Below are 23,294 nucleotides of genomic sequence, written 5' to 3'. Positions count from 1 at the left end.
CAGAGAAGCTAAATGAATTCTTTGCATCTGTCTTCACGGTGGAAGATATAGGGCAGATCCCTGAACCTGAACTAACATTTGCAGGAAGGGATTCTGAGGAACTGAGACAAATAGTGGTAACAAGAGAGGAAGTTCTAAGCTTAATGGACAATATAAAAACTGACGAATCACCGGGCCCGGATGGCATCCACCCGAGAGTTCTCAAAGAACTCAAAGGTGAAATTGCTGATCTGCTAACTAAAATATGTAACTTGTCCCTCGGGTCCTCCTCCATGCCTGAGGACTGGAAAGTGGCAAATGTAACGCCAATCTTCAAAAAGGGATCCAGGGAGGATCCCGGAAATGACAGGCCAGTTAGCTTAATTTCTGTCCCTGGAAAACTGGTAGAAAGTATTATTAAAGCTAGATTAACTAAGCACATAGAAGAACAAGCCTTGCTGAAGCAGAGCCAGCATGGCTTCTGCAAGGGAAAGTCCTGTCTCAGTAACCTATTAGAATTCTCTGAGAGTGTCAACAAGCATATAGATAGAGGTGATCCAGTGGACATAGTGTACTTAAACTTTCAAAAAGCGTTTGACAAGGTACTTCATCAAAGACTTCTGAGGAAGCTTAGCAGTCATGGACTAAGAGGAGAGGTCCTCTTGTGGATAAGGAATTGGTTAAGAAGCAGAAAGCAGAGAGTAGGAATAAACAGACAGTTCTCCCAATGGAGGGCTGTAGAAAGTGGAGTCCCTCAAGGATCGGTACTGGGACCTGTACTTTTCAACTTGTTCATTAATGACCTAGAATTAGGAGTGAGCAGTGAAGTGGCCAAGTTTGCTGACAATACTAAATTGTTCAGGGTTGTTAAAACAAAAAGGGATTGCGAAGAGCTCCAAAAAGACCTCTCCAAACTGAGTGAATGGGCGGAAAAATGGCAAATGCAATTCAATATAAACAAGTGTAAAATTGTGCATATTGGAGCAAACAATCTTAATTTCACATATATGCTCATGGGGTCTGAACTGGCGGTGACCGACCAGGAGAGAGACCTCGGGGTTGTAGTGGACAGCACGATGAAAATGTCGACCCAGTGTGCGGCAGCTGTGAAAAAGGCAAATTCCATGCTAGGGATAATTAGGAAAGGTATTGAAAATAAAACAGCCAATATCATAATGCCTTTGTATAAATCTATGGTGCGGCCGCATTTCAAATAATGTGTACAGTTCTGGTCGCCTCATCTCAAAAAGGATATTATAGAGTTGGAAAAGGTTCAGAAGAGGGCAAGGGGATGGAGTGACTCCCTTATGAGGAAAGCTTGCAGCATTTGGGGCTTTTTAGTTTAGAGAAAAGGCGGGTCAGAGGAGACATGATAGAAGTGTATAAAATTATGCATGGCATTGAGAAAGTGGATAGAGAAAAGTTCTTCTCCCTCTCTCATAATACTAGAACTCGTGGACATTCAAAGAAGCTGAATGTTGGAAGATTCAGGACAGACAAAAGGAGGTACTTCTTTACTCAGCGCATAGTCAAACTATGGAATTTCCTTCCACAAGACGCAGTAATGGCCACCAGCTTGGATGGCTTTAAAAGAAGATTAGACAAATTCATGGAGGACAGGGCTATCAATGGCTACTAGCCATGATGGCTGTGCTGTGCCACCCTAGTCAGAGGCAGCATGCTTCTGAAAACCAGTTGCCGGAAGCCTCAGGAGGGGAGAGTGTTCTTGCACTCAGGTCCTGCTTGTGGGCTTCCCCCAGGCACCTGGTTGGCCACTGTGAGAACAGGATGCTGGACTAGATGGGCCACTGGCCTGATCCAGCAGGCTCTTCTTATGTTCTTACTTGAAGAGTGCTATCATATCTCCCCTCAGTCTTCTCTTCTCAAGTCTAAACATGGCCAGTTCTTTCAGTGTCTCCTCATAGGGCTGTGTTTCCATTCCCCTGATCATCCTTGTTGCCCTCCTCTGAACCTGTTCCAGAAATACTTTCTGCCTTTTCATAAGTCCCCAAAACAACTGCCTGAGGTGTATGTGTGAGTTTGTCTAATGGTAGGACTGGCTCTTCCCAAGGTTGATTTATTTATTTTGTTGACTTATAGTATAGACTGCTTACTTTATATAAGTATCTCAAAATGGTTTACAATGAGGATTCTGACAGTGCAATCCTAACCATGTTTACCCAGAAGTACTAATGTTCAATACGGCTTGCTCCCAGGTAAGTGTGGTAAAGTTTCCAGTCCAGCCCCATTTACTTGGGAGTAGTCTCCTTGAATTCAGTGAGACTTGCTCCTGAGTTGACATTGCAACCTACGACTCTAAAAGAACAAAGACTGAAGGGCTCTAAAACACTATTCTTCACCGTTAGGTCCCCAGATATTCTTGGACTACAATTCCCATCATCCCCAGCCAGTTTAGCCACTGGACAAGGGACCATTTTAGCCTGACCACGGTTGTGCAAGCACTGGTAACCTCCAGGCTGCATTACTGTAATGGGCTCTATGTGAGGCTGCCCTTGAGGCTGGTCCGGAAGCTGCAGCTGGTGCAAAATGCAGCGGCGAGACTGCTCACTGGGACAGGGTATTGCCAACATGTCACCCCACTGCTGAAAGAATTCTACGGGCTGCCCATTTGCTACCGGGCCAAGTTCAAGGTTCAAGTTCTGGTGTACAAAGCCCTAGACAGCTTGGGACCAGAACACCTGAAAGACCATCTTATCCCTTATATACCCAGTCAATCACTGCATTCTGCGGGTGAGGGCCTCCTGCAGATACCATCTTATCAGGAGGTCCATTCTGCATAACATAGGAAATGGACCTTTAGTGTGGCAGCACCTACCTTGTGGAACTCCCTACCCTTAAATATTAGACAGGTGCCATCTCTGTTATCTTTATGATGCCTATTGAAGACCTTCCTCTTTCAACAAGCCCTTTAAGTTGAGACCTTATCCCAGTCTGCGTCTGTGTTGGAATTGCTTTTTAATATGTTTTTAAACCTTTTTTTAACAATATGTTTTTAACCTTTTTTAAAAAAAGATGTCTTGAAAGCTTTTTTAAAAATGTTTTTAAAGATGTTTTGTTTTAATGTATTTTAAAGTCTGTTTTTATGATGTTTTAAACTGTTTTTAGTGCGTTTGTTTGCCACCCTGAGCTCCTGCTGGAGGAAGGGCGGCATATAAGTTGAGACCTATCCCAGTCTGTGTCTGTGTTAGAATTGCTTTTAATATGTTTTCTTTAATAATATGTTTTAAATCCTTTTTTAAAAAAAATATGTTTTTAAAGCTTTTTTTAAAAATGTTTTTAACATGGTTTTGTTTTAATGTATTTTAAGGTCTTTTTATGATGTTTTAGTGTTTTTAGTGTTTCTGTTTGCCGCCCTGGGCTCCTGCTGGGAGGAAGGGCGGGATATAAATAAAATAAATAAATAAATAAATGTAAATCAAATAATCAATCAATCAATGAATCAATCAATCAAGGGATTTGTAGTCCAACAACATCCAGGGACTCAAAGTTGAAGAATACTGCTCTAAAACATACAGCTCCATATGTACAAGTGACATGCTGTGAGGCTGATCGGGCACGAGTAAAACATTGTAACTGTCTACTGTGCAGCAGTGAAGGCATCGAAGAAGCTCAATTTTTCTGTCTCCTTTGAATCCTGAAGTAGCTGTCCAGTAGAGCTTTTTCGTATTGTCAGGGGTCTGTTGACATCAAGTCCAGGAAATGGAGTTTGAGACTCTTCGGAGGCCCACTGTGAATTGTTTGCAGGGCACTTCGAGGGTAAAGCTCCTTTCCACCACAGCAATCTTGATGCCCCATCCACATATACTGTAGTCTCCAGTGAGGTGTCCAGTGCAACATCTGCTGCAACTAGTTTCAGTTGATGCAGCCTGATGACATGGACAAGGTGCTTGTGACAATGCGACCGGCAACATGTCCTCTCAACCCTTGTCCTCCTTGGCTTATTAAAGCTTGCCAAGGGGGTATGACTGAGTGGATCCAGTGTGTGGTCAACACGACTTTGTGGGAGGGAATGGTCCCAGCTGCCCTGAAAGAGGTGGTGATCCTACCACCCCTGAAAAAGTCCACCGTGGACCCACTGGTTTGTGATAACTACCACTCAGTCGCAAATACCCCCCTTTTAGGGAACGTAATCGAGAGGGTTGTGGTGCAGCAATTGCAAGTACTTTACCAGATTATCTTGACTCATTCCAGTCTAGGTTCAGGCCTGGTTATGGGACTGAATCGGTCTTGGTCGCCCTGATGGATGACCTTTATCAAGAGAAGGAGAGAGGGAGTGCTAGCCTGTTACTCTTCCTTGATCTCTCAGCAGCTTTTGATACCAATCACTGTTTTACAGTGATTCCGATAACACCTCCAGGGTCATTTCAGAGAATAGCATTGGGTGATTGTGTTTTGGCCCTCTGGCAGTTGAGCTGTGGGGTGCCGCAGGGTACCATCTTAACCCCAATGCTGTTTAACATCTATATGAAACCCTTGGGAGTGGTCATCAGGAGTGAGGTGTCAGCAGTACACTGATACCCAGCTCTATTTCTCTGTAACATCTGAATCAGTGGAGGCCATGCAAGCCTTGAAGCAGTGCCTGGACTCAGTGATGGGCTGGATGAGGGCTAATGAACTGAGTCTGAATCCTCACAAGATGGAGGTGCTGTGGGTCGGTGGTTGCCGAGTTCAGATAATTGGTCAGTTGCCTGCTTTGGATGGGGTCGTACTCCCTCTGAAAGCGCAGGTCCGTAGTCTGGGGGTGCTCCTGGATCCATCTTTGTCACTAGAGGCCCAGGTGACCTCAGTGGCTAGGAATGCCTTTTACTAGCTTTGGCTGGTAACACAACTGTGGCCGTTTCTGGACCAGGATAGCCTGACTACTATTGTCCATTCACTAGTAACCTCCAGGCTGGATTACTGTAATGTGCTCTATGTGGGGCTGCCCTTGAGGTTGGTCCAGAAGCTGCAGCTGGTGCAAAATGCTGCGGCACAACTGTTCACTGGGGCAGGGCATTGCCAACATGTCACCCCGTTGCTGAAGGAATTGCACTGGCTGCCCATTAGCTACTGGGCCCAGTTCAAGGTTCTGGTTTACAAAGCCCTATACAGCTTAGGACCAAGATACCGGCAAGATAGTCTTAGCCTTTATATACCCACTTGATCACTATACTGTGCAGGTGAGGGCCTCCTGCAGATACCATCTTATCCAGAGGTTCGTGCCGCACAACATAGAAAGCAGACCTTTAGTGTTGTGGAACCTACACTTTGGAATTCTTTCCACTTAAAAATTATGCAGGCACCATCTCTGTTATCTTTTCAGTACCTACTGAAGACCTTCCTCTTTCAACAAGCCTTTTAAGTAGAGATATTTTAAGTTGTTTTTTTTTAAAGCTGTTTTTAAAGCTGTTTTTTCTTTAACAAAGATATTTGAAAATATGTTTTGTTTTAACATGGTTTTAAAGATGTCTTGTTTTAATATATTTTACAGTCTGTCTTTAAGATTTTTTGGAGTGTTTTAGTGTTTTTGTTTGCCGCCCTGGGCTCCTTCTGGGAGCAAGGGCGGGATATAAATTTAATAAATAAATAAATAAATAACTTATATAAATAGCCAGCCAATACAATCATTTTTCAAAATCAGATTCTTTGACTATGGAGTGCTAAATATAAGAAGCTGCAAGGTCCAGTGATCTACAGTCAGGAAATTGCCAAGTCTGCCGGTCCACGAGATGGGTGAATCTGTCTTCAGTTTCTCATTTTTTCTCCCCAATCTCATTCATTTTTTCCACATTCCTCATCAGTTTGCCATATTTTTTAAAGTCCTCATTTAAATTCATCAGCAGCTTAGCGCAAATTTCTCCTAAAATACACATTTTTATATGAAAGTTTGCTGAATAAACATTTCCCCCGATATTCATTCTTGTATGTAATTTTCACCAATGCATACTTTACCTTAGTATGTCCATTTTTGTAAGTATCACTTGGCTGGAGAACTGCATTGCAACATTGGGAGAAGTGACTGTGTTTCAGTACACCTGTAATGGTCTTTGGCTACATGCAATAAGGTTTTATAACTGACAGTTCACTTAGTGTTCCAGAAAGTGTAAATTAGGTAGGTTTGCCTTTAAATGTGAACAGAATCTAACTCCCCCCCCCCATTCCTAGCATCTGGAACATGCTCTTCCATGTTTAAACTGAGTCTGTCAGTCGCTTGCTCTTGTGTGTTGGTGGTGCAGTTTTACCTGCATAAACATGAGCATGGAAAGGCTCAAACTCATCTTAGTATATAGATACCTAGGACACGACACAAGAGTACAAAGGAATGACAGTGGAGAAGCATTTTGTTTTTTACATCCAGATTTCACAGCAGCAATTCAATCTTCATTTGGAAAGTTCATGATCGTGCTGTGAAAACCTTAATTTTGAATTACAGAGCATTCATTCAGGGATCTCCAAATGTTCTCAGCATGCAAAGACTGCTAACTAAGTACCCAGGTGCCTTTTGTGCATTTGCTTTATTGCACTCGCTTCAATTAGGGTTCACTTAAGCTCTATGAAAACTGACTAGGTTGTCAAAGTGGGGAAAGCAAGGGGAAAACAGCAACCAAGCAATACTGCAATCCATCATGGTCGAAGACAAAACATCTCAGAATGCTTCAGTTTTTCCATGTCTTCAATGGGGATTTAAATTATGGTTGTTTGCAGCAATCCTTTGGAACTCCTTGCCAATTGACATCAGGCAGGTCCCTTTGCTGCATTCCTTTCTGCGTCTGCTTAAAACTTTTTTTGTTTAAGCAAGCCTACCTAGACACATCACCTGTGTAGTGTGCACACTAGTTGCTTCAAAGGCAGTGAGAATGGTTTTCTGGTTGCATTTTGAAGCAACTCTACCCTCTGCTGGACACACCTTCCTTCCCCACTGCTGACTTCAGTCCTTTCAGGACTGGGCACAGCAAAGTGCTGGGCCAATCACTGTCTCTGCCTAAGCCTACAGCAAAGCGTTTTCACTGGCCACACCTGGAAGGCAAACAGGCTGATCTACCAATCAGTTGCCAAATCTGCCTGAAGCCGATTTAAAAACAACACTAGAATGAATCCGACCAGGTTTTACAGTAAAAAGGCGTTTGACTAGCGTCGTATGCCCCATTTTCAGAAGAGACGTGGAGACACTGGAACTGGCACAACAGTCAATGTGTCTCTAGCCATAGATGTTGATGTGTTTTAATCTTTTCCATCTGTTGCTGTTCTAATTGTTTAAAAATATTTTTAATTACTTAAGTTGAACTGTTTTTATTGATATTTTAACGCTTTTTTATACACTGCTTGGAGTTTCTTTTTTAAATGATCAAGGGTATACAAATTCTGTTAAATAAATAAATGAATAAAATTGATGAATGACACCATCAAAGTATGTTGGCTATGCTAGGTCTTGCAAAGTGTCTCTGCTAGAAAAACTGGACTCTCCCCCACATCCTCAGCCTTTCCTCACTGGTGGCAAAGAGCAGATGCGCACCACCACAGCTGAAGAAACTGTCATATGCATCTCTTCCACTCTGTGTACATAAAATCAGGGGGCTGTGTTTAAGCCATGACTCTCCAGCCTTGTACAGAGAGTGCAGTAGAAGTGCATGGCTATTTAAAATCTACACTGCAGTCAGGAAGCTCCTGTATGTTAGGGAGGAGATATTGTTCCAAAAGGCCTTCTCTGAATGCTTGACCTGTCTGTGCCAGTATTGCTGCACAGATGCAGAACTTCCCTTGTCTAGCTGAGGTCAGCTAGTGTTTCCAATCCCTGAGGCCATATCAAATTACAGAAGCTACCTTATGGCAAAGATTGGCTTAATAAGCTCTGGGATTTTGCCCTTATGGTCAAATTAACATATTATTTAAGAGCCAAAATAACTGGAGTTGAAAACAATAAATTAAGAGAAAGATGATCTCTGTTTATACAGTTTTGTCAGAGGGGCTCTTGCCTCCTGAAAGCCCAATCTTGTTTTGAAACAGAAATAGTAAAATATTCAAAATATTGCTTAGTGTGCATATAATTAAAGAATTATGAAAACATATTGACATGTTAATTGTAAATTGTAATTTTTTAATGTGGTTATGCTTTGATCCTGTTCTTAAAAAGACATTTTTGTGTGTGTCTATATAATATTGCTTCAGATTGAATTTATTAAAAAATGTTACCAGAAGCAGTCCAAAGCCATGCCTTTGGCCTGTGCCGAGGGCAAATAAGGAAGCCTGCTGGCAAAGGGCATCCTCACCATGAAGACTGGAGGGGTGGGGTCTAGATTTGGTCTCCTTCCAGAAGGAATAATCGCCAATTATTTTTACCTCTGTTCAAACGAGACCTCCCGCTTCCCCATTACTCTGCCATTTAGAGTACAAATTGGACAACCATCAATTGGTCTAGATTAGGGATGGTTGAGGAATTCCATTCAGTTCACATTTCAAACCAAATCTATCAAATTTGCACTTTCTGAAACAATATGAGTACCAAAACACAACCATCCTTTGAAATGTGCAATGATCTGAATTTTGCAATGCAGTTCTCCATCCAATGTTTATAAAAAATGTGTACGTTAGGGGGAAATGTGCATAAAAATGAATACATGCGTGAAAATAACATACAAAAATGCATTATATGATGAGAAATGGCTTGCAAAAATAGGCACTTTAGTCAAAACTGCCTACAAAAATGTGTTTATCGGGAGAAATTTGCAGTAAAATTCTGGAGAATTTTCATGAACATTTTTTTTAAAAAATAAGAAATTGCTGCAGAAATGTGGAGAACTGAATTTAAGATTGGAAAAATGAGAAACCGAAAGAACTAAAATGGACAGATCTTTCCATCCACTTGAGGTTGGCCCGGAAGCTGCAGCTAATGCAAAATGCAGCGGCGAGACGGCTCACTAGGGCAGGGTATCGTCAACATGTCACCCCGCTGCTGAAAGAACTGCACCGGCTGCCCATTTGCTACCGGGCCAAATTCAAGGTTCTATTTTTGTGTACAAAGCCCTATACAGCTTGGGACCTGGATACCTGAAAGACCGTCTTACCCCTTATATACTCAGTCGATCACTGCGCTCTGCAGGTGAGGGCCTCCTGCAGATACCATCTTATCAGGAGGTTCGTTCTGTACAATATAGGAAATGGACCTTTACTATAGTGGCACCGACCCTTTGGAATTCCCTCCCCTTAAATATTAGACAGGCACCATCTCTGTTATCTTTTCGGCACCTGTTGAAGACTTTCCTCTTCCAACAAGCCTTTTAAGTTGAGACCTATCCCAGTCTGCGTCTGTTTTAGAATTGCTTTTAATATGTCTTTTAATACCTTTAACCCTTTTTTTAAAAAAGATGTTTTTAAAGTTTTTTTAAAGTTTTTAACATTGTTTTGTTTTAATGTATTTTATGATGTTTTAGAGTGTTTTTAGTGTTTCTGTTTGCCGCCCTGGGCTCCTGCTGGAAGGAAGGGCGGGTATAAATAAATAAAATAATAAATAAATAAATAAATCCCTAGTCTAGATTCTCCTTTGTACCTGTCTGAGATTGGGAGTCGAAAGAAGCACAAGGAGGACTCCAGAGCCATTTCCTGTGCTCCCCCTTTCACACCCCAATGTCACCACTTGAAAGAGGTAGTGTGGGGTGGGCTTTGCACCTCTGACATTGTTTCCCCCTCTAGATTCTCGCTTCCCTCTTTGTTCTCCCACTGCAGTTGTTGCAGGAAGGTAGGGTTACCAACCATACTCTTTTAAGAGTACATGTACTCTTTTTGAGATGGTGCAACAGCATACTCTTACTTTTCACTTACAGGAATACCCCGAATAACAGACACTCGTTTAACAGACACTTGCTATAACAGACATTCTCCAACTCCACCATACCCCACTTAACATATGCATGCTTTGCAATAACGGACACTGACGGAACGCCCAAACTTGCGTGCCATGTGCGTTGCAAAGCATCATCTCCCGCAGCGTTTAGAGCGACTCTGAGCAACTGTCCTTTCTCGTCTAGTCTGCTTCATCCTCGTTTGCAGTAAATATTCTTTAAATTGTTTAAATTCTTAACTACAGTACAGTACTGTACTGTACTGCGATCGGAGCTCTGCCTGCCCCGTCCTAGGTCGGCGGCAGCAGTGTGTGTATGTGTGTGGGGGGCACATCATGCTCTTTACAGTACTTTAAATCCCCCTGATTTCATTTTATACCTCTCCATTGTCCCCCATTGTCCCATCTTCCTTTCCTGCTTTAATTGATAGTGATAAAAAAATAAAAAAATCTTTAGATCCCCCTGATTTCATTTTATACCTCTCCATTTTCCCATTTTATACCTCTCCGTTGTCCCGTCTTCATTTCCTGCTTTAATTGAATACTTTTCTCTCTCTGCCTATCATTAGTTCTGGCTTTTGCCACTGCTGGCTTGTGTGTGTGTGGGGTGTGTGTGTGCATTCTCGTGTGCATTTCCCTTGCCTTCAGTACAGTACAGGTGCTGTAGTACAGTACTGTACAGTATTACGTACAGTACATAATGGCAGATACAAAGAAAAGTCGTAAATCTATCACCTTAGATATGAAGCTTAAAATGATTAAACTGTCTGAAGGAGGTGTTTCTCAAGCTGAGATAGGCCGAAGGCTAGGCTTCACTCGAACGACAGTTAGCACGGTCATGAAGAGCAAAGAAAAAATTCTTGCAGAAGTGAAGAGTGCTACACCAGTGAACACAACAAAAATTAGAAAAAGGGATAGCCTTGTTGCAGACATGGAGAGACTCTTAATAGTTTGGATAGACAATCAGACTGCACGCCAGGTTCCTGTAAGCCAGGCAATGATTCAAAGTAAGGCCTTAAGCCTATTCAATGACCTGAAGGCTAAGAAAGGTGAGGCAGCGAAGGATGCCGAATTTGTTGCAAGCCGTGGATGGTTTGATAGGTTCAAGAAGAGGTCTAACCTACATAACATCAAAGTGCAAGGAGGGGCAGCCGCTGCAGATACTGAGGCTGCAGAAAGCTATCCACGCGACCTTGCCAAAATTATTGAAGAGGGAGGCTACTCCAAAGAACAAATTTTTAATGTGGATGAGACTGGGCTGGAAAAAGATGCCTGCAAGAACCTTCATCGCAAGAGAGGAGAAAACAATGCCAGGCTACAAGCCAGCTAAAGAAAGAATAACCCTTCTGTTCGGTGGCAATGCCTCTGGTACCTTAAAGCTAAAGCCTATGCTAATTTATCATTGGGAAAACCCTAGAGCTTTAAAGAACTACGTTAAAACTAGACTTCCAGTGCATTGGAAGTCTAATAGAAAAGCATGGGTGACTGCAGCCGTTTTTGAAGATTGGTTTGACACCTGCTTTGTACCAGAGGTGAAAGCCTATTGCAGGGACAACAATATCCCTTTTAACATTTTGCTCCTTGTAGATAATGCTCCTGGCCACCCTCTAACGTTAGATGAACTGAACCCTAACATTTGAGCGGAATTCCTACCACCGAATACCACCTCACTCCTGCAGCCCATGGATCAATGTCATAGTCACCTTCAAGTTGAACTACTTGAAAAGAACCTTCAGCAAGTGTATTGCAGCAATAGAAAATGAAGAGGGGACAGGGCAAGAAGTCCTAAAGAAACTCTGGAAAAGCTACAACATCTTGGATTGCATCAAAACTATAGGAGATGCTTGGAATGGCATCAAGGAAACAACAATGAAAGGGGCCTGCAAAAAATTATGCCCACAGTTTGTTGATGATGTCGAAGCCTTTGAAGATCCTGTAGCTAATGTTACTGAAAATATTGTAGAAATGGCAAGGCAGTTAGAGTTGGAAGTGGAACCAGAAGATGTTGCTGAACTTATGGTGTCCCATACTGAACCCGTCAGCAATGAAGATCTTCTGGAACTTGAAGAGGAGAGAGAAGAGGAAAATGTGCCAGATGAGGATGAGACCATGGAACAGCCTGAAGGCCTAACTTCAAAAGTTTTCTTGGAAGCTTTCCGTCATCTTGATAGTGCCATGGCTCTTTTTGAAAAGCATGACAAGGACTTTGAAAGAAGTTCCAAAGTCAATGCAAACATTTTGGGGGTTTATGCCTGTTACAAAGAAATCTACAGGGAAAAGAGCTACCGTTCAAACCTCCATAGACACCTACTTTCTCAAAAGGCCAGCAGCAGCACCCAGTCAATCTCCCAGACCATCAACGTCCACTGATCCATCTCTAGCATCGACATCAGCCCCAAGCCCTACTCCTACTTCAGGTAGTCCATCCAAGTTGCCAGCAAGAAAGCGTCTAGCCCTTGATGACTCGACTTATGAAGTAGAAGATATGCCCTCTCCTTCATCCTTCCTACAATACATGTAAATTTTCATTCATCCATTTCGCATCTGCCAGCTGACTTTAAAGGTAAGTTTACCCCTTTTTCATAAAGGGTTTATTTTATTTTATGTTTATTTTAGTTATAAATGCGTTATTTACATCAGTTATGCCCATATATGATTGCAGTGCAGTACATGCATCGATAAGTGAAAAAAAAGTGGTGCTTCACTTTAAGTACATTTTCACTTTACATACACGCTCCGGTCCCATTGCGTATGTTAATGCAGGGTATTCCTGTATTGAAGCGACAACATGATGGTAACCCTACAGGAAGGGAGAGAAGGAAGCTTCATTTTAAAATGCAGAGTCCTTTCTGTAACATGCTGGCAGGTACTTGGCAGCCTCCCAAGGGATTTTGAGGGGCGGGCGGGACAACTCACCTGCCAATCATGCAACATCATAATGATGTCATGCAACTGACAGGTGGACAGCCCTGCCCACCTGTCAAATTTGGCTGGCAAGGCTGAACCTGACAAGGATCTGGCTCGTGGAGCCAAAAACGTTCACCCCCTCCCCGCTTCTAGGATGTTCGTAGGAACATATCAAATATTAAGGCAATTTTACCAGGGGCGAGAGGTGGGCCCCATTGAGGTCTCTAAGCAGGATTGCTAGCTTGTGGGTTGGCCTCTGCTACTTTTCTTTTAAGTGTGGGATCTGCAAGAAAAGGCAGGTGATAACGTTTAGTTCCATTTGACAAAAAGCATCACATGGCTAATTTCTGCATATATCAAATCACATTGTTAAAGGCACAAGAACAGACTAGGCCTGTTCATAGGAAGCTGCTTCATTCCAGATCAGGCCACTAGCTCAGTATTGGACTGGCAGTGATTCTCCAGGGTTCCAGGTGCTGCAGGAAGTTTCACTTCAATCAATGCATTGTCTCGCGGTGTGCTCTGAATCCATTGACCATTAGGGGCAATAGATATAGTTAGTCAGTTGAAAGAGCCCCTGCTTGAATTCTCTCGTTACCTTCCTCAAATTCAAGCATGCCTCTGATTGGTTAGACTGATATCCTCAGGGCTATCATCACTTCCAGTTCCTCCTCCTCCTCCTTCCCACAATTCTCTCTCTCCCTACCATTTTGAATTCAGCTAGTGTAAATGATTAGGCTTTCCTATCCACGTGTGCCTTCTTAACAAAATGACTTTATTTTGTTTAAGAGAAACACCACTCTCATATTTTTTTATATTTCCAATGAACTCTGCTGCATAAAGCAACTCTCTTCACCAGCCTTTTCTTGTCTGAATTGTGGGAGATTTTGTAACAGCAAGCGAGTAGGAATGCAAATGGCCTCGGGACAGGAGGGGAAGATCCTACACTGCAGCTATCCATATTTATCAAGGACAGTCCCAATTTTCTGGTATCAGTCCCTGGTAAGTCACTGTTCCTTTTTGGGGGGGGGGATGTGTGAGACACCTTGTTCAAATGTTGTTAGTGCATATCGCTCAAGTTCTTCAGGACAGAGTTCCCTCCCTAGGTCCATTTCTGAGTGGAGGGTCCTTAGTATGAGAAAAGGAGACTTTTCTGAATGATACACCACCTCCCTTTAATCAACAAAACACTGGAGGTTATGAGAAGGCAGACTGAACATAAAATAATGTGTGGCCCTTCCAGATGTTCTTGGACTCCACTTCCCATCGGCCCTAGCCAGCATAGTCAATGGTCAGGAATAGTGGGAGTTTTAGTCAAACAACATCTGAAGGGCAACAGCCCCTCTCTGGCAGCTATACACATTTCCCCTAGGGATATACTTTGCAAACAAGGAATACCACAAACAGGGTAAAAATGTTTTATTGCTTTGGGTCCTTGGAACAAAGGTTTCCATATGTAAAATGCAGGACTGTTTCATTTCAAGAACCACAGTTAGAGGCTATCCAAGGTGACTTTTTGTCACATGGTAATGCTAGTATAGTCCTTCAGCTGAATTCAGCTGATGTTTCATTCTTGTTCTTAAAAGCTGTAGTACAATTTAGTAAACCCTGGACTTGTGTGCGTGCCCTGTTGAGGTAGGCAAGTATTATCCCTGGTTAACAAATATGAAGGCTGCAATCAGATGTTGGTAGACTCGAACTCTCAACAGCCCCTCCCAGCAGAGCCAGTAGTCAGGGATCATGGGAGGTGGAGTCCAGCAACATCTGGAGGGGCTACAGTTCTCCCATTCCTGCTACACACACCTTTGGGAATAATTCCCATTGAACTCAACAGGGATTACTATTCAATGGCTATGAATGAACAAATCCTATATTCGCGATATCTGTGACTAATTCACAGCACAATCTTTTATATGTGTCTATTCAGAAGTGCTCTTTGAGTCAGTGAGGCTTACTCTCAGGTAAAAGGGACAGAATTACAGCCTCACAGCTGAAGCCTGTGTCAGAGGTTTCATGAGAATCCTGAAGTACCTACACTGAGGAATGCTCTTTCCTGAGCTGAAAAATCAGTTGAATCGTACTCAGCAGCAATCCTAGGCACTTGGAAGTGAATTATGTTAAGATCAGTGGGTTTGAAATTCCAAGAAAACAAAGATGGAATCCTAGTAATATAAGGTTGGAGGTTGCTTTGTAGGCCTTCTAGTTCATGGAGGAGGAACCTGTGGCCCTCTAGATCAGAGGTGGTTAATCTGTGGCCCTCCAGAGGTTGCTGAACTACAATTTTCACCATCTCTCAAAATCGGCCATGTTGGCTGATGCTAGTTGTAGTTCAGCAACATTTGGGGGGCCAGTTTCCTCACTCCTGTTCTAATTGTTATTGGACTCCAAGTCCCATCAGCCCCAGCCAGCACAGCCAATGGTGAGGGATGATGGGGGATATAATCCAGCAATAGCTGGAGGGCTATAGATTCGCTAATGCTGGGCTAGTCAATCTAGGTTCAAGCTTCATATAAGCAAACAGATAGTAGAACTCACATTGGTTAAACAGTTGTGTAGAAGCTATAGCGTTTCACACTGTTGTGAAATAAACTGCATGCACTTGTGAGCAAGCACAAGGTGTTATACTATGAATCTCTTCAGCAGCCGTGAAAGGCTCAACACAAGTTAGGCAAAATTTCTTCCCCGATTTTGGGGGAGCCAAATGACGTGATCTTGTTTGAGTGGGCAAGTGATCTGCTTTTTAAAAAAACTGTCCTTGTTCAGATTACTGACATACAGTTCGCCACTGGTTTCAGTTCATGTGTTGGATCCAGACTTTGCTATGCTCAGACTTAAAGTCTACACATACTTAAGTCTGGATTCAACCCCAAGACTCCCCCCCTTGACAGATTACCAATATGCATGAATGTATATGCGAACTGATTGAAATAACACACACAAAGGAATCTTGATGTGACACGGGCAAAAAGACATTCTATTTTGAGCCAGTTAGACATGGTATCCTCTCTGTTAGTCGTTGGAGGAAAGTAAACATAAATTAAGAGTAGGGTTAGGTGTATAGATCTCAATTCTAAAGTCAGGGCCATCAGAGTAGAGTCACTGTCCGGGATCTCGGTTATCTTAGCATCCAGGGATGAAGAAACCAGGATGCACAGGCTCTGTCTGGCTCTGCCCTTACTCTTATTTGGAAGTGCAGGGATACAGTGGGTCACAAAGCCATTGACAAAGATATGGTCTTTACACCATGTCTCTTGAAACAAAATGATGTCTAACTTATTTAAGTAGGACAAGAATTTGCGATCACTGCTGTTAGATTTCCACCCAGCGATGTTCCAAGAGAGGAATTTTAAGGATGTGGGACCATTCGCCAGTTGTAGTCAGTCTGTCTCTTCGATTATGTCCATACTGCCATGTGTATCCTCCAGAACACAGCAATTAGCGTGTGGTACTCGGGGGAGAGAGATTGGAGCAGTAGATGTAAGTGAGCTGTTATTACAGTCTGGTAGACCACACTCATGTGGTTCCAGAAATTGTAAGGTCAACCAGTCAGAGGGTTTTACATTTGATTTTATATGTTCGGCAAGGGAAGATTTTTCTTGTGGACCCTCATAGTTATTATATACCGAAGACTTTGGGGAAGACTCCAAACCATCAGACCACGAAGAGATGTTATTTTGAGTCAATTTAGGGGGTTGCAATACAACTATTTCCGGGTTTAAAACTGGATTTCCCGACAAATTAGAGTGATGTCACTTGCATATTGAAGGGAATTCCCGAGATATGTTACATTGTGTTAACTGATTGAGATCATTGACATAGCTCTGGAGTACCTGTACTGAGCGGTTTTCAGTGACACTGGTACTTATTCCTTTCTTAACGTCAGAAACGGGTGAACAGGGATCGTTCGGTTTCAGCTCGATGTCACGATTAGTTATGTTTAGGAGGGTATCTTTCAAGAAAGAAAGTTGCAGCAAGATCTCGTGCTGATCCAGTTTGGGTAACGCACTGAAACTTTTGATGAGCAGGCATTCTTCAGGGACAAGGTTCCCAAGCACAGGGTCATCCTTTCTCTCAGGGAGCCCCCCCACACCATATAAACCCTTGAGACTCGTCGGGCCCACAGTTCCTGACCCAGGGTTGTAAGTCAATAAGGGTGATGGGGCACTGGTCAGTTTAGCTAATTCCTTGGTCAAAGGCTCCATTTGCCTCCAGGTTGGGGAAGTGAGACTCTTCCCCTGTTGGGTTCCCAAGTACGCGGCAGGGGAATTATCCTTAACATATCTTCTTACCTCAATACCTGATCTTAGAAGCGCCTCTTTGGCTGAATAGACTGTTGCAGCTATAGCTGCTGAAGCAAAGGTTACGAATGCTCGGGCCGATTTATAATTATAATGAAGATATTCAATCTTCCAGATGGAATCTAATTCTAACGCGGATGTGAGTGATAATGGCAAAAGCTTCAGCAGATGTAGTTTGCGGTCGCGTTGTGACTGCCAACCATATGGTTTAGGATAATTAAGAAAAGCCAGATCCTTGTCCATTAACTGGAGGTGCCATTTTTTATTTATCAGAGATGGTTTCAGGGGGCGCTCTCGGTCTGCAGTTCCATTTGAAAGGGCTTCTTCGTTATTTAAATATTGAGAAGTGGCGATGGTGAAACAGCGGTTAGTCGATATTGACAATCAAGAGCTTCTCGCAGCTGCCTCGGGACCCTGCTCCCCGGCTCACTGGGTTTAATAGGTCTCCCTAGTAAAGAAGGAATGCACTACTTAAGTTGGCTATCTGTTCCTAAGTACAGAAGGGCCTTTTCTTTGGCCCGCTTTGACACCCTACCCTCTAAACTGTTAAGAGGGCAGATTTGATAAAATCCTGAGGAACAGTAGATATTGTCCTCGTGACAAACCTGAAGTGGAGACGGTATCGCATGTTCTGTTTAAGTGTACATTTTATGATGAGGCTAGGAAAGGTCTTTTATACCCCATTCTGCAAGCTTTCCCTGGCAGTTCCTCGGACATTCTTTTGCCAGCCCTCCTTGAGGGTACTGACAAATTAATTACCGTCCAAGTGGCCAAATTTTTGAACTTGGGCATGGAAATCAGACCTCACAGAATTGTGCATTGTTCTTAACCTATTGTACTGTTTGAAACTGCCCTCCTGTACAGTCTATTTTAAGCATATGTTGTATGTTTTAATTGCTTTGTATTTAGTTGGTTGTTTTAATGTTTTGCAATGGTCGGTTGACTAAGCAATAAAGATTGTTGTTGTTGGATGTGACACGGGCTATGTACACACCATAGATTTAAAGCACATCTCCCCCTCAAAGAATCCTGGGATGTGTTGTTTACTCTGCATGGAGCTAGTTTCCAGCACTCTTAACAAGCTACAGTTCCTAGGATTCTTTGAGAGATAAATGTGCTGTAAATGTATGATGTGTACATAGCAAAAGTTAAAATGTTTGATTTACTTAGTTTAGAAGGAAATCCCCCCTCTAAGATGCACACCTTAATGTGGTGAGGGGGTTTAAGAAGCTGAGAACAATGCCATCAGGAGTCTAGACCAAGAGGCACCCAAGATGGAATGGTCAACGCTGAGACACCAGACTAAGATGCATCCAGACTCAGAGGACGGCAATGAGATTTTACACAGAAGTACAGAAAGAAATTGATCACACACCAAAACAAGATGTTCTGATAATCATGGGGACTGGAATGCAAAAGTAGGGAACAGAGAAGAACTAGGAATTGTGGGGAAATGGGGCTTATGAGATAGAAATGAAGCAGGAGAAAGACTTATTGAATTCTGTGAAGCCAATAATTTATTTCTTGCAAACACATTTTTTGAGCAACCAAAAAGATGACTGTACACACGGACATCACCAAATGGTCAATTTAAGAACCAAATTGATTATATAACTGGTAGCAGAAGATGGAGAAGTTCCATACTTTCTGTGAAAACAAGACTAGGAGTAGACTGTGGTACAGATCATGAACTGGTAATATCTAAAACCAGAGTAAAGCTAAAGAAGAACAAAGCAATCATAATGCCGAAATATAATTTAAATAACATCCCAGAAGAATATAAAGATCAAATAGGGAACAGATTTGGGGCTTTAAACTTAGTTGACAGAGAACCAGAAGAACTATGGAGTGAAGTCAGAGACATTATCATGGAAGAATGCAAAAAGACAATACCTCTCGTTAAAAAGAGAGAAAGACCTCAATGGATGACTGAAGAAACTCTTAATATGATTAAAAAGAGAAGGAAAACAAAAGCAAAAGGAGACAGAAACACCGTTAGAACCCTAAATGCAACAAGACAACGACTAGTATGTAGGGACAAAGAGAACTATTACAATAACCAGTCACAGGCTATCTCTGAAGGCATATAAGGCCAGCTCCCTGCTAGCAGGGTCAGATCTGGTAAGTGCCTGGATGGGAGACCACTTGGGAACCATATGTAAGCCACCTTGGGTTTCATGAAAAGAAAGGTGGGGTATAAATGTAATAAAAAAATAAAATAGTTATTGTATAGAAATAGAAGAGGACAACAAAAAGGGAAGAACAAGAGCCCTGTTCCAAAAGATTAGAGAAATGAAAGGGAAATTTAAACCAGGAGTAGGGATGTTGAATAATCAACAGGGGAACACACTGACTGACCGAGATAAAATAAAAGGAAGATGGAAGCAATACACTGAAGAACTCTATAAAAGAGATGCAACGATGAGAGATTCATTCACGGAGGAACCATATGATGAAGAACCAGAAATTTTAGAATGTGAGGTGAAAGCTGCTCTTAAAATACTTGGAAGAAACAAATCACTACGAACAGACGGCATACCAATAGAGTTGCTATAAGTTACTGAGATGGAATCTGTCCAAAATTTGTCAAGAAATATGGAAAATTAACAATGGCCAAAAGACTGGAAGCGTTCAATATACATCCCAATTCCAAAGAAAGGGGATCCCAGGGAATGCAGTAATCATCGAACTATTGCCTCAATATCCCATGCAAGTAAAGTAATGGTCAAGATTCTGCAACAAAGGCTCTGACCATATATTGAGTGAGAAGTGCCAGACGTCCAAGCTGGATTTAGAAAGGGAAGAGGCACCAGATATATCGCAAACATTTGCTGAATAGAATGGACCAAGGAATTTCAGAAGGAAATCACCCTGTGCTTTATAGATTACAGCAAAGCCTTTGATTGTGTAGATCATGGAAAACTATGGAATGCTTTAAAAGAAATGGGGGTGCCACAGCATCTGATTGTCCTGATGCACAAGCTATACTCTGGACAAGAGGCTTCTGTAAGGACAGAATATGGAGAAATTGATTGGTTCCCAATCAGAAAGGGTGTGAGACGGGTGTATTTTATCACCCTATTTGTTTAATCTATATGCAGAACTTATCATACGAAAAGCGGGATTGGACCAAAATGAAGGAGGTGTGAAAATTGGAGGGAGAAATATCAATAATTTAAGATATGCAGACAATACCATACCCTTAGCAGAAACCAGTAATGATTTGAAATGAATGCTGATGAAAGTTAAAGAGGAAAGCACAAAAGCAGAACTACAGCTGAATGTCAAGAAGACTAAAGTAATGACAACAAAAGAGTTATGTAACTTTAAAGTTGACAATGAGGACATTGAACTTGTCAAGGATTATCAATACTTCGGCACAGTCATTAACCCAAATGGAGGCAATAGTGAAGAAATCAGAAGAAGGCTAGGACTGGGGAGGGCAGCTATGAGAGAACTAGAAAAGGTCCTCAAATGCAAAGATGTATCACTGAACACCAAAGTCAGGATCATTCAGACCATGGTATTCCCTATTTCTATGTATGGATGTGAAAGTTGGACAGAGAAAAAAAGCAGGTAAGAGAAAATCAACATTTGAAATGTGGTGTTGGAGGAGAGCTTTGCACATACCATGGACTGTGAAAAAGACAAATAATTGGGTGTTAGAACAAATTAAACCAGAACTATCACTAGAAGCTAAAATGATGAAACTGAGGTTATCATACTTTGGGCACATCATGAGAAGACATGATTCATTAGAAAATATAATAATGCTTGGAAAAACAGAAGGAAGTAGAAACAGAGGAAGGCCAAACAAGAGATGGATTGATTCCATAAAGGAAGCCACAGACCTGAACGTACAAGATCTGAACAGGGTGGTTTGTGACAGATGCTCTTGGAGGTCGCTGATTCATAGCGTCGCCGTACGTCATAATCGACTTGAAGGCACATAACAACAACAGAAGGAAGTCAAGTATGGGACCGGGGAACATTACGCAGGTGCATGATATGGAGAAATAGAAGAACGTAAGAAGAACTTGCTGGATCAGGCCAATGGCCCATCTAGTCCAGCATCCTGTTCTCATTGGTCAACTGGATGCCTTTGGGAAGCCCACAAGCAGACCTGAGTGCAACAGTGCTTTCCCCCTCCTGCAGTTTTGAGCAACTAGTATTCAGAAGCATAGGGCCTCGGAGAGTGGAAGTAGAACACAGCCAACACGGCTAGTAGCCACTGATAGCCTTATCCATGAATCTGTCTAAACATCTTTTAAAGCCATCCAAGTTGGCCACCATCACTGACTCTTTGAGGAGCAAATTCCATAGTTTTAACTGTTGCTGTTTTTCTCCTGCTGTGATTCAATGAAGCTGAACGGTGGGAGATTTAGGACAAACAAAATGAAGTACTACTTTACACACTGCACTGTAAAAACTATGAGATTCATCACCACAAGATATGGGGATGGCTGCCAACTTAAGATGGCTTTAAAGGGGATTCATGGCAGACAAGGCTATCAGCTGCCACTAGTCATGATGGTACCTCTAGATTCTGGGACAGCATGCCTCTGAATACCAGTAACTCCTAAGTGAGTTATCTAAGCAGTGGGTAAAACTGCTGGAATTCAGAGCTCATGTCACTGTACGGCAGCGCTGCACCCCTTCCCCCCACCAAGCACCCTACCAAAAACATTGCATATAAGTCCACCACATTTCCTCCCAAATAGCCATGAATATGCAAGACTCTTCTTTCCTCTAATTTGCTTCCTGTGGATACACTTGTAACTGTGATGTATCCTCAGGACATCCTCAGAAAGCAAATGTGAAAGTCTCTCTCAATCAGGGATCCACAAAAAGCAATAAATGTTATGATCAGATGTCTCAGCCTTCCTAAAGAGAGCACTGTGGCTGAATGATGCTGATGAAGTAGGCCAGAGAATGAATGATCGAACAAATATTTGTGGAAGACTGTTCTATGCAACCAATCCAAGTGTAAAATAATAGCTTTGGATTCCCGCCTCCCCAGCATGTTTTGGAAGGATGCAAATTTCCTGGTCTTTGCTTGTGTTCAGGAGCAGCAAATGTTGGGCTCCATGCAGTGGAGATGGTTTTCTTTCATGATTTATTTGTTCAGTTCGTGTCCACAAACAGCTTGGGAATAGTTTAGGATTTAAAACAAGCCGAACAGCTGACCAGCTTAGAGGAATTCAAGTGTGGTTTAATGACATCTGGTTCAACAGGCTGCATTGGATCGCTCTCACTAGCAATGATGTGTTTCACCAAACACCTGGAAGCTTCATTAATGTTTATGTTTTCCTGCAGGCGAGAAGGGGGAAAAAAAGAAGCAGGACAAGTTAACAGCCATCCAAACACCAACTGCAGCTCTTGGAGAAGTGCTGTAGCTCAATGGTAGAGCATCTGCTTTGCATGCAGAAGGACTCAGGTTGAATCCCCAGCAACCCCAAATAGTACTTGGAAAGAACCCAGCCTGAAACAGTGGAGAGCCACTGCTAGTCAGTGTAGACAGCAGTGAACTAGATAGTTTGACTCTGTATAAGGCAGCTTCTTGTGTTCATAGATTCTCTGATCTTGCTAGAGATAGAAGATCTTTCAGTCAAGGTGTGTGACGTTGTCAGATCAAAGATGGTGGCAGCCTGGGGATCAAGTCCTATGAGAGAAGCCTGAAGGAGTTGGGTAAGTTTAGCCTGGAGAAGAGATGATTAAGAGGCAATACCATAGCTGTCTCCAAATATCTGAAGGGCTGCCGCACAGAATAGGTGGCAAAACATTGTCTTCTGCTGCTCCAGGGGCAGGACCTGAACAAATGGGTTCAAATTACATGACAGGGGTTTTTGATTCAACATTAGGAAGAACTTTCTGATGGTACAAGCTGTTGAACAATGGGACAAATTGCCTTGGAATGTGATGGACTCCCCTTCATTAGAGGTTTTGAAGCAGATGCTGGATGGTCATCTATTAGTGATGTTCTTGCATCTGCAGGGGGGTTGGAGTAGATGATCTTTGATGTCCCTGCCAACTTGAGGGTTACATCCACACCATACATATAAAGCATATGGGTTCCCCCAAAAAATCCTGGGGACTGTAGCTCATTAAATCTACAGTTCCCAGGATTCTTTTTGGTGCTGGGAACTATAGCTCCGTGAGGGGGTAAACTACAGTTTCCTGGATTCTAAGGGGAAGCCGTAACTCTTAAAGCGGTATAAATGTGCTTTAAATGTATGGATACTATTACCAATTCTGTGCCAGCAGCATTGGTTGCC

General features: G+C 42.4%; 1 protein-coding gene across 5 annotated transcripts in view; it reads right to left on the bottom strand.

Annotated features, from left to right (window-relative positions):
- RAB38 (RAB38, member RAS oncogene family) overlaps nucleotides 1-23,294 on the bottom strand; it is a 123,031-nt gene that overhangs the window by 48,986 nt on the left and 50,751 nt on the right. Inside the window, exon 3 of one of the 5 annotated variants that reach the window (XM_061628884.1) lies at nucleotides 14,194-17,467. The exons of 2 other annotated variants lie outside the window; for them this stretch is intronic. In XM_061628884.1, coding sequence (XP_061484868.1) covers nucleotides 17,387-17,467 — 81 coding nt within the window. In that variant the 3' untranslated portion in view covers nucleotides 14,194-17,386. Of the gene's footprint in view, nucleotides 1-14,193; nucleotides 17,468-22,118; nucleotides 22,330-23,294 lie in introns of those variants that run through there. 2 more of the 5 variants (XM_061628883.1, XM_061628885.1) reach the window with 2 other exon arrangements.

The sequence above is a fragment of the Rhineura floridana genome, chromosome 5 (assembly GCF_030035675.1).
Source record: "Rhineura floridana isolate rRhiFlo1 chromosome 5, rRhiFlo1.hap2, whole genome shotgun sequence".
Taxonomy (NCBI): Eukaryota; Metazoa; Chordata; class Lepidosauria; order Squamata; family Rhineuridae; genus Rhineura; species Rhineura floridana.
This window is presented reverse-complemented; position numbering and strand designations above follow the sequence as displayed.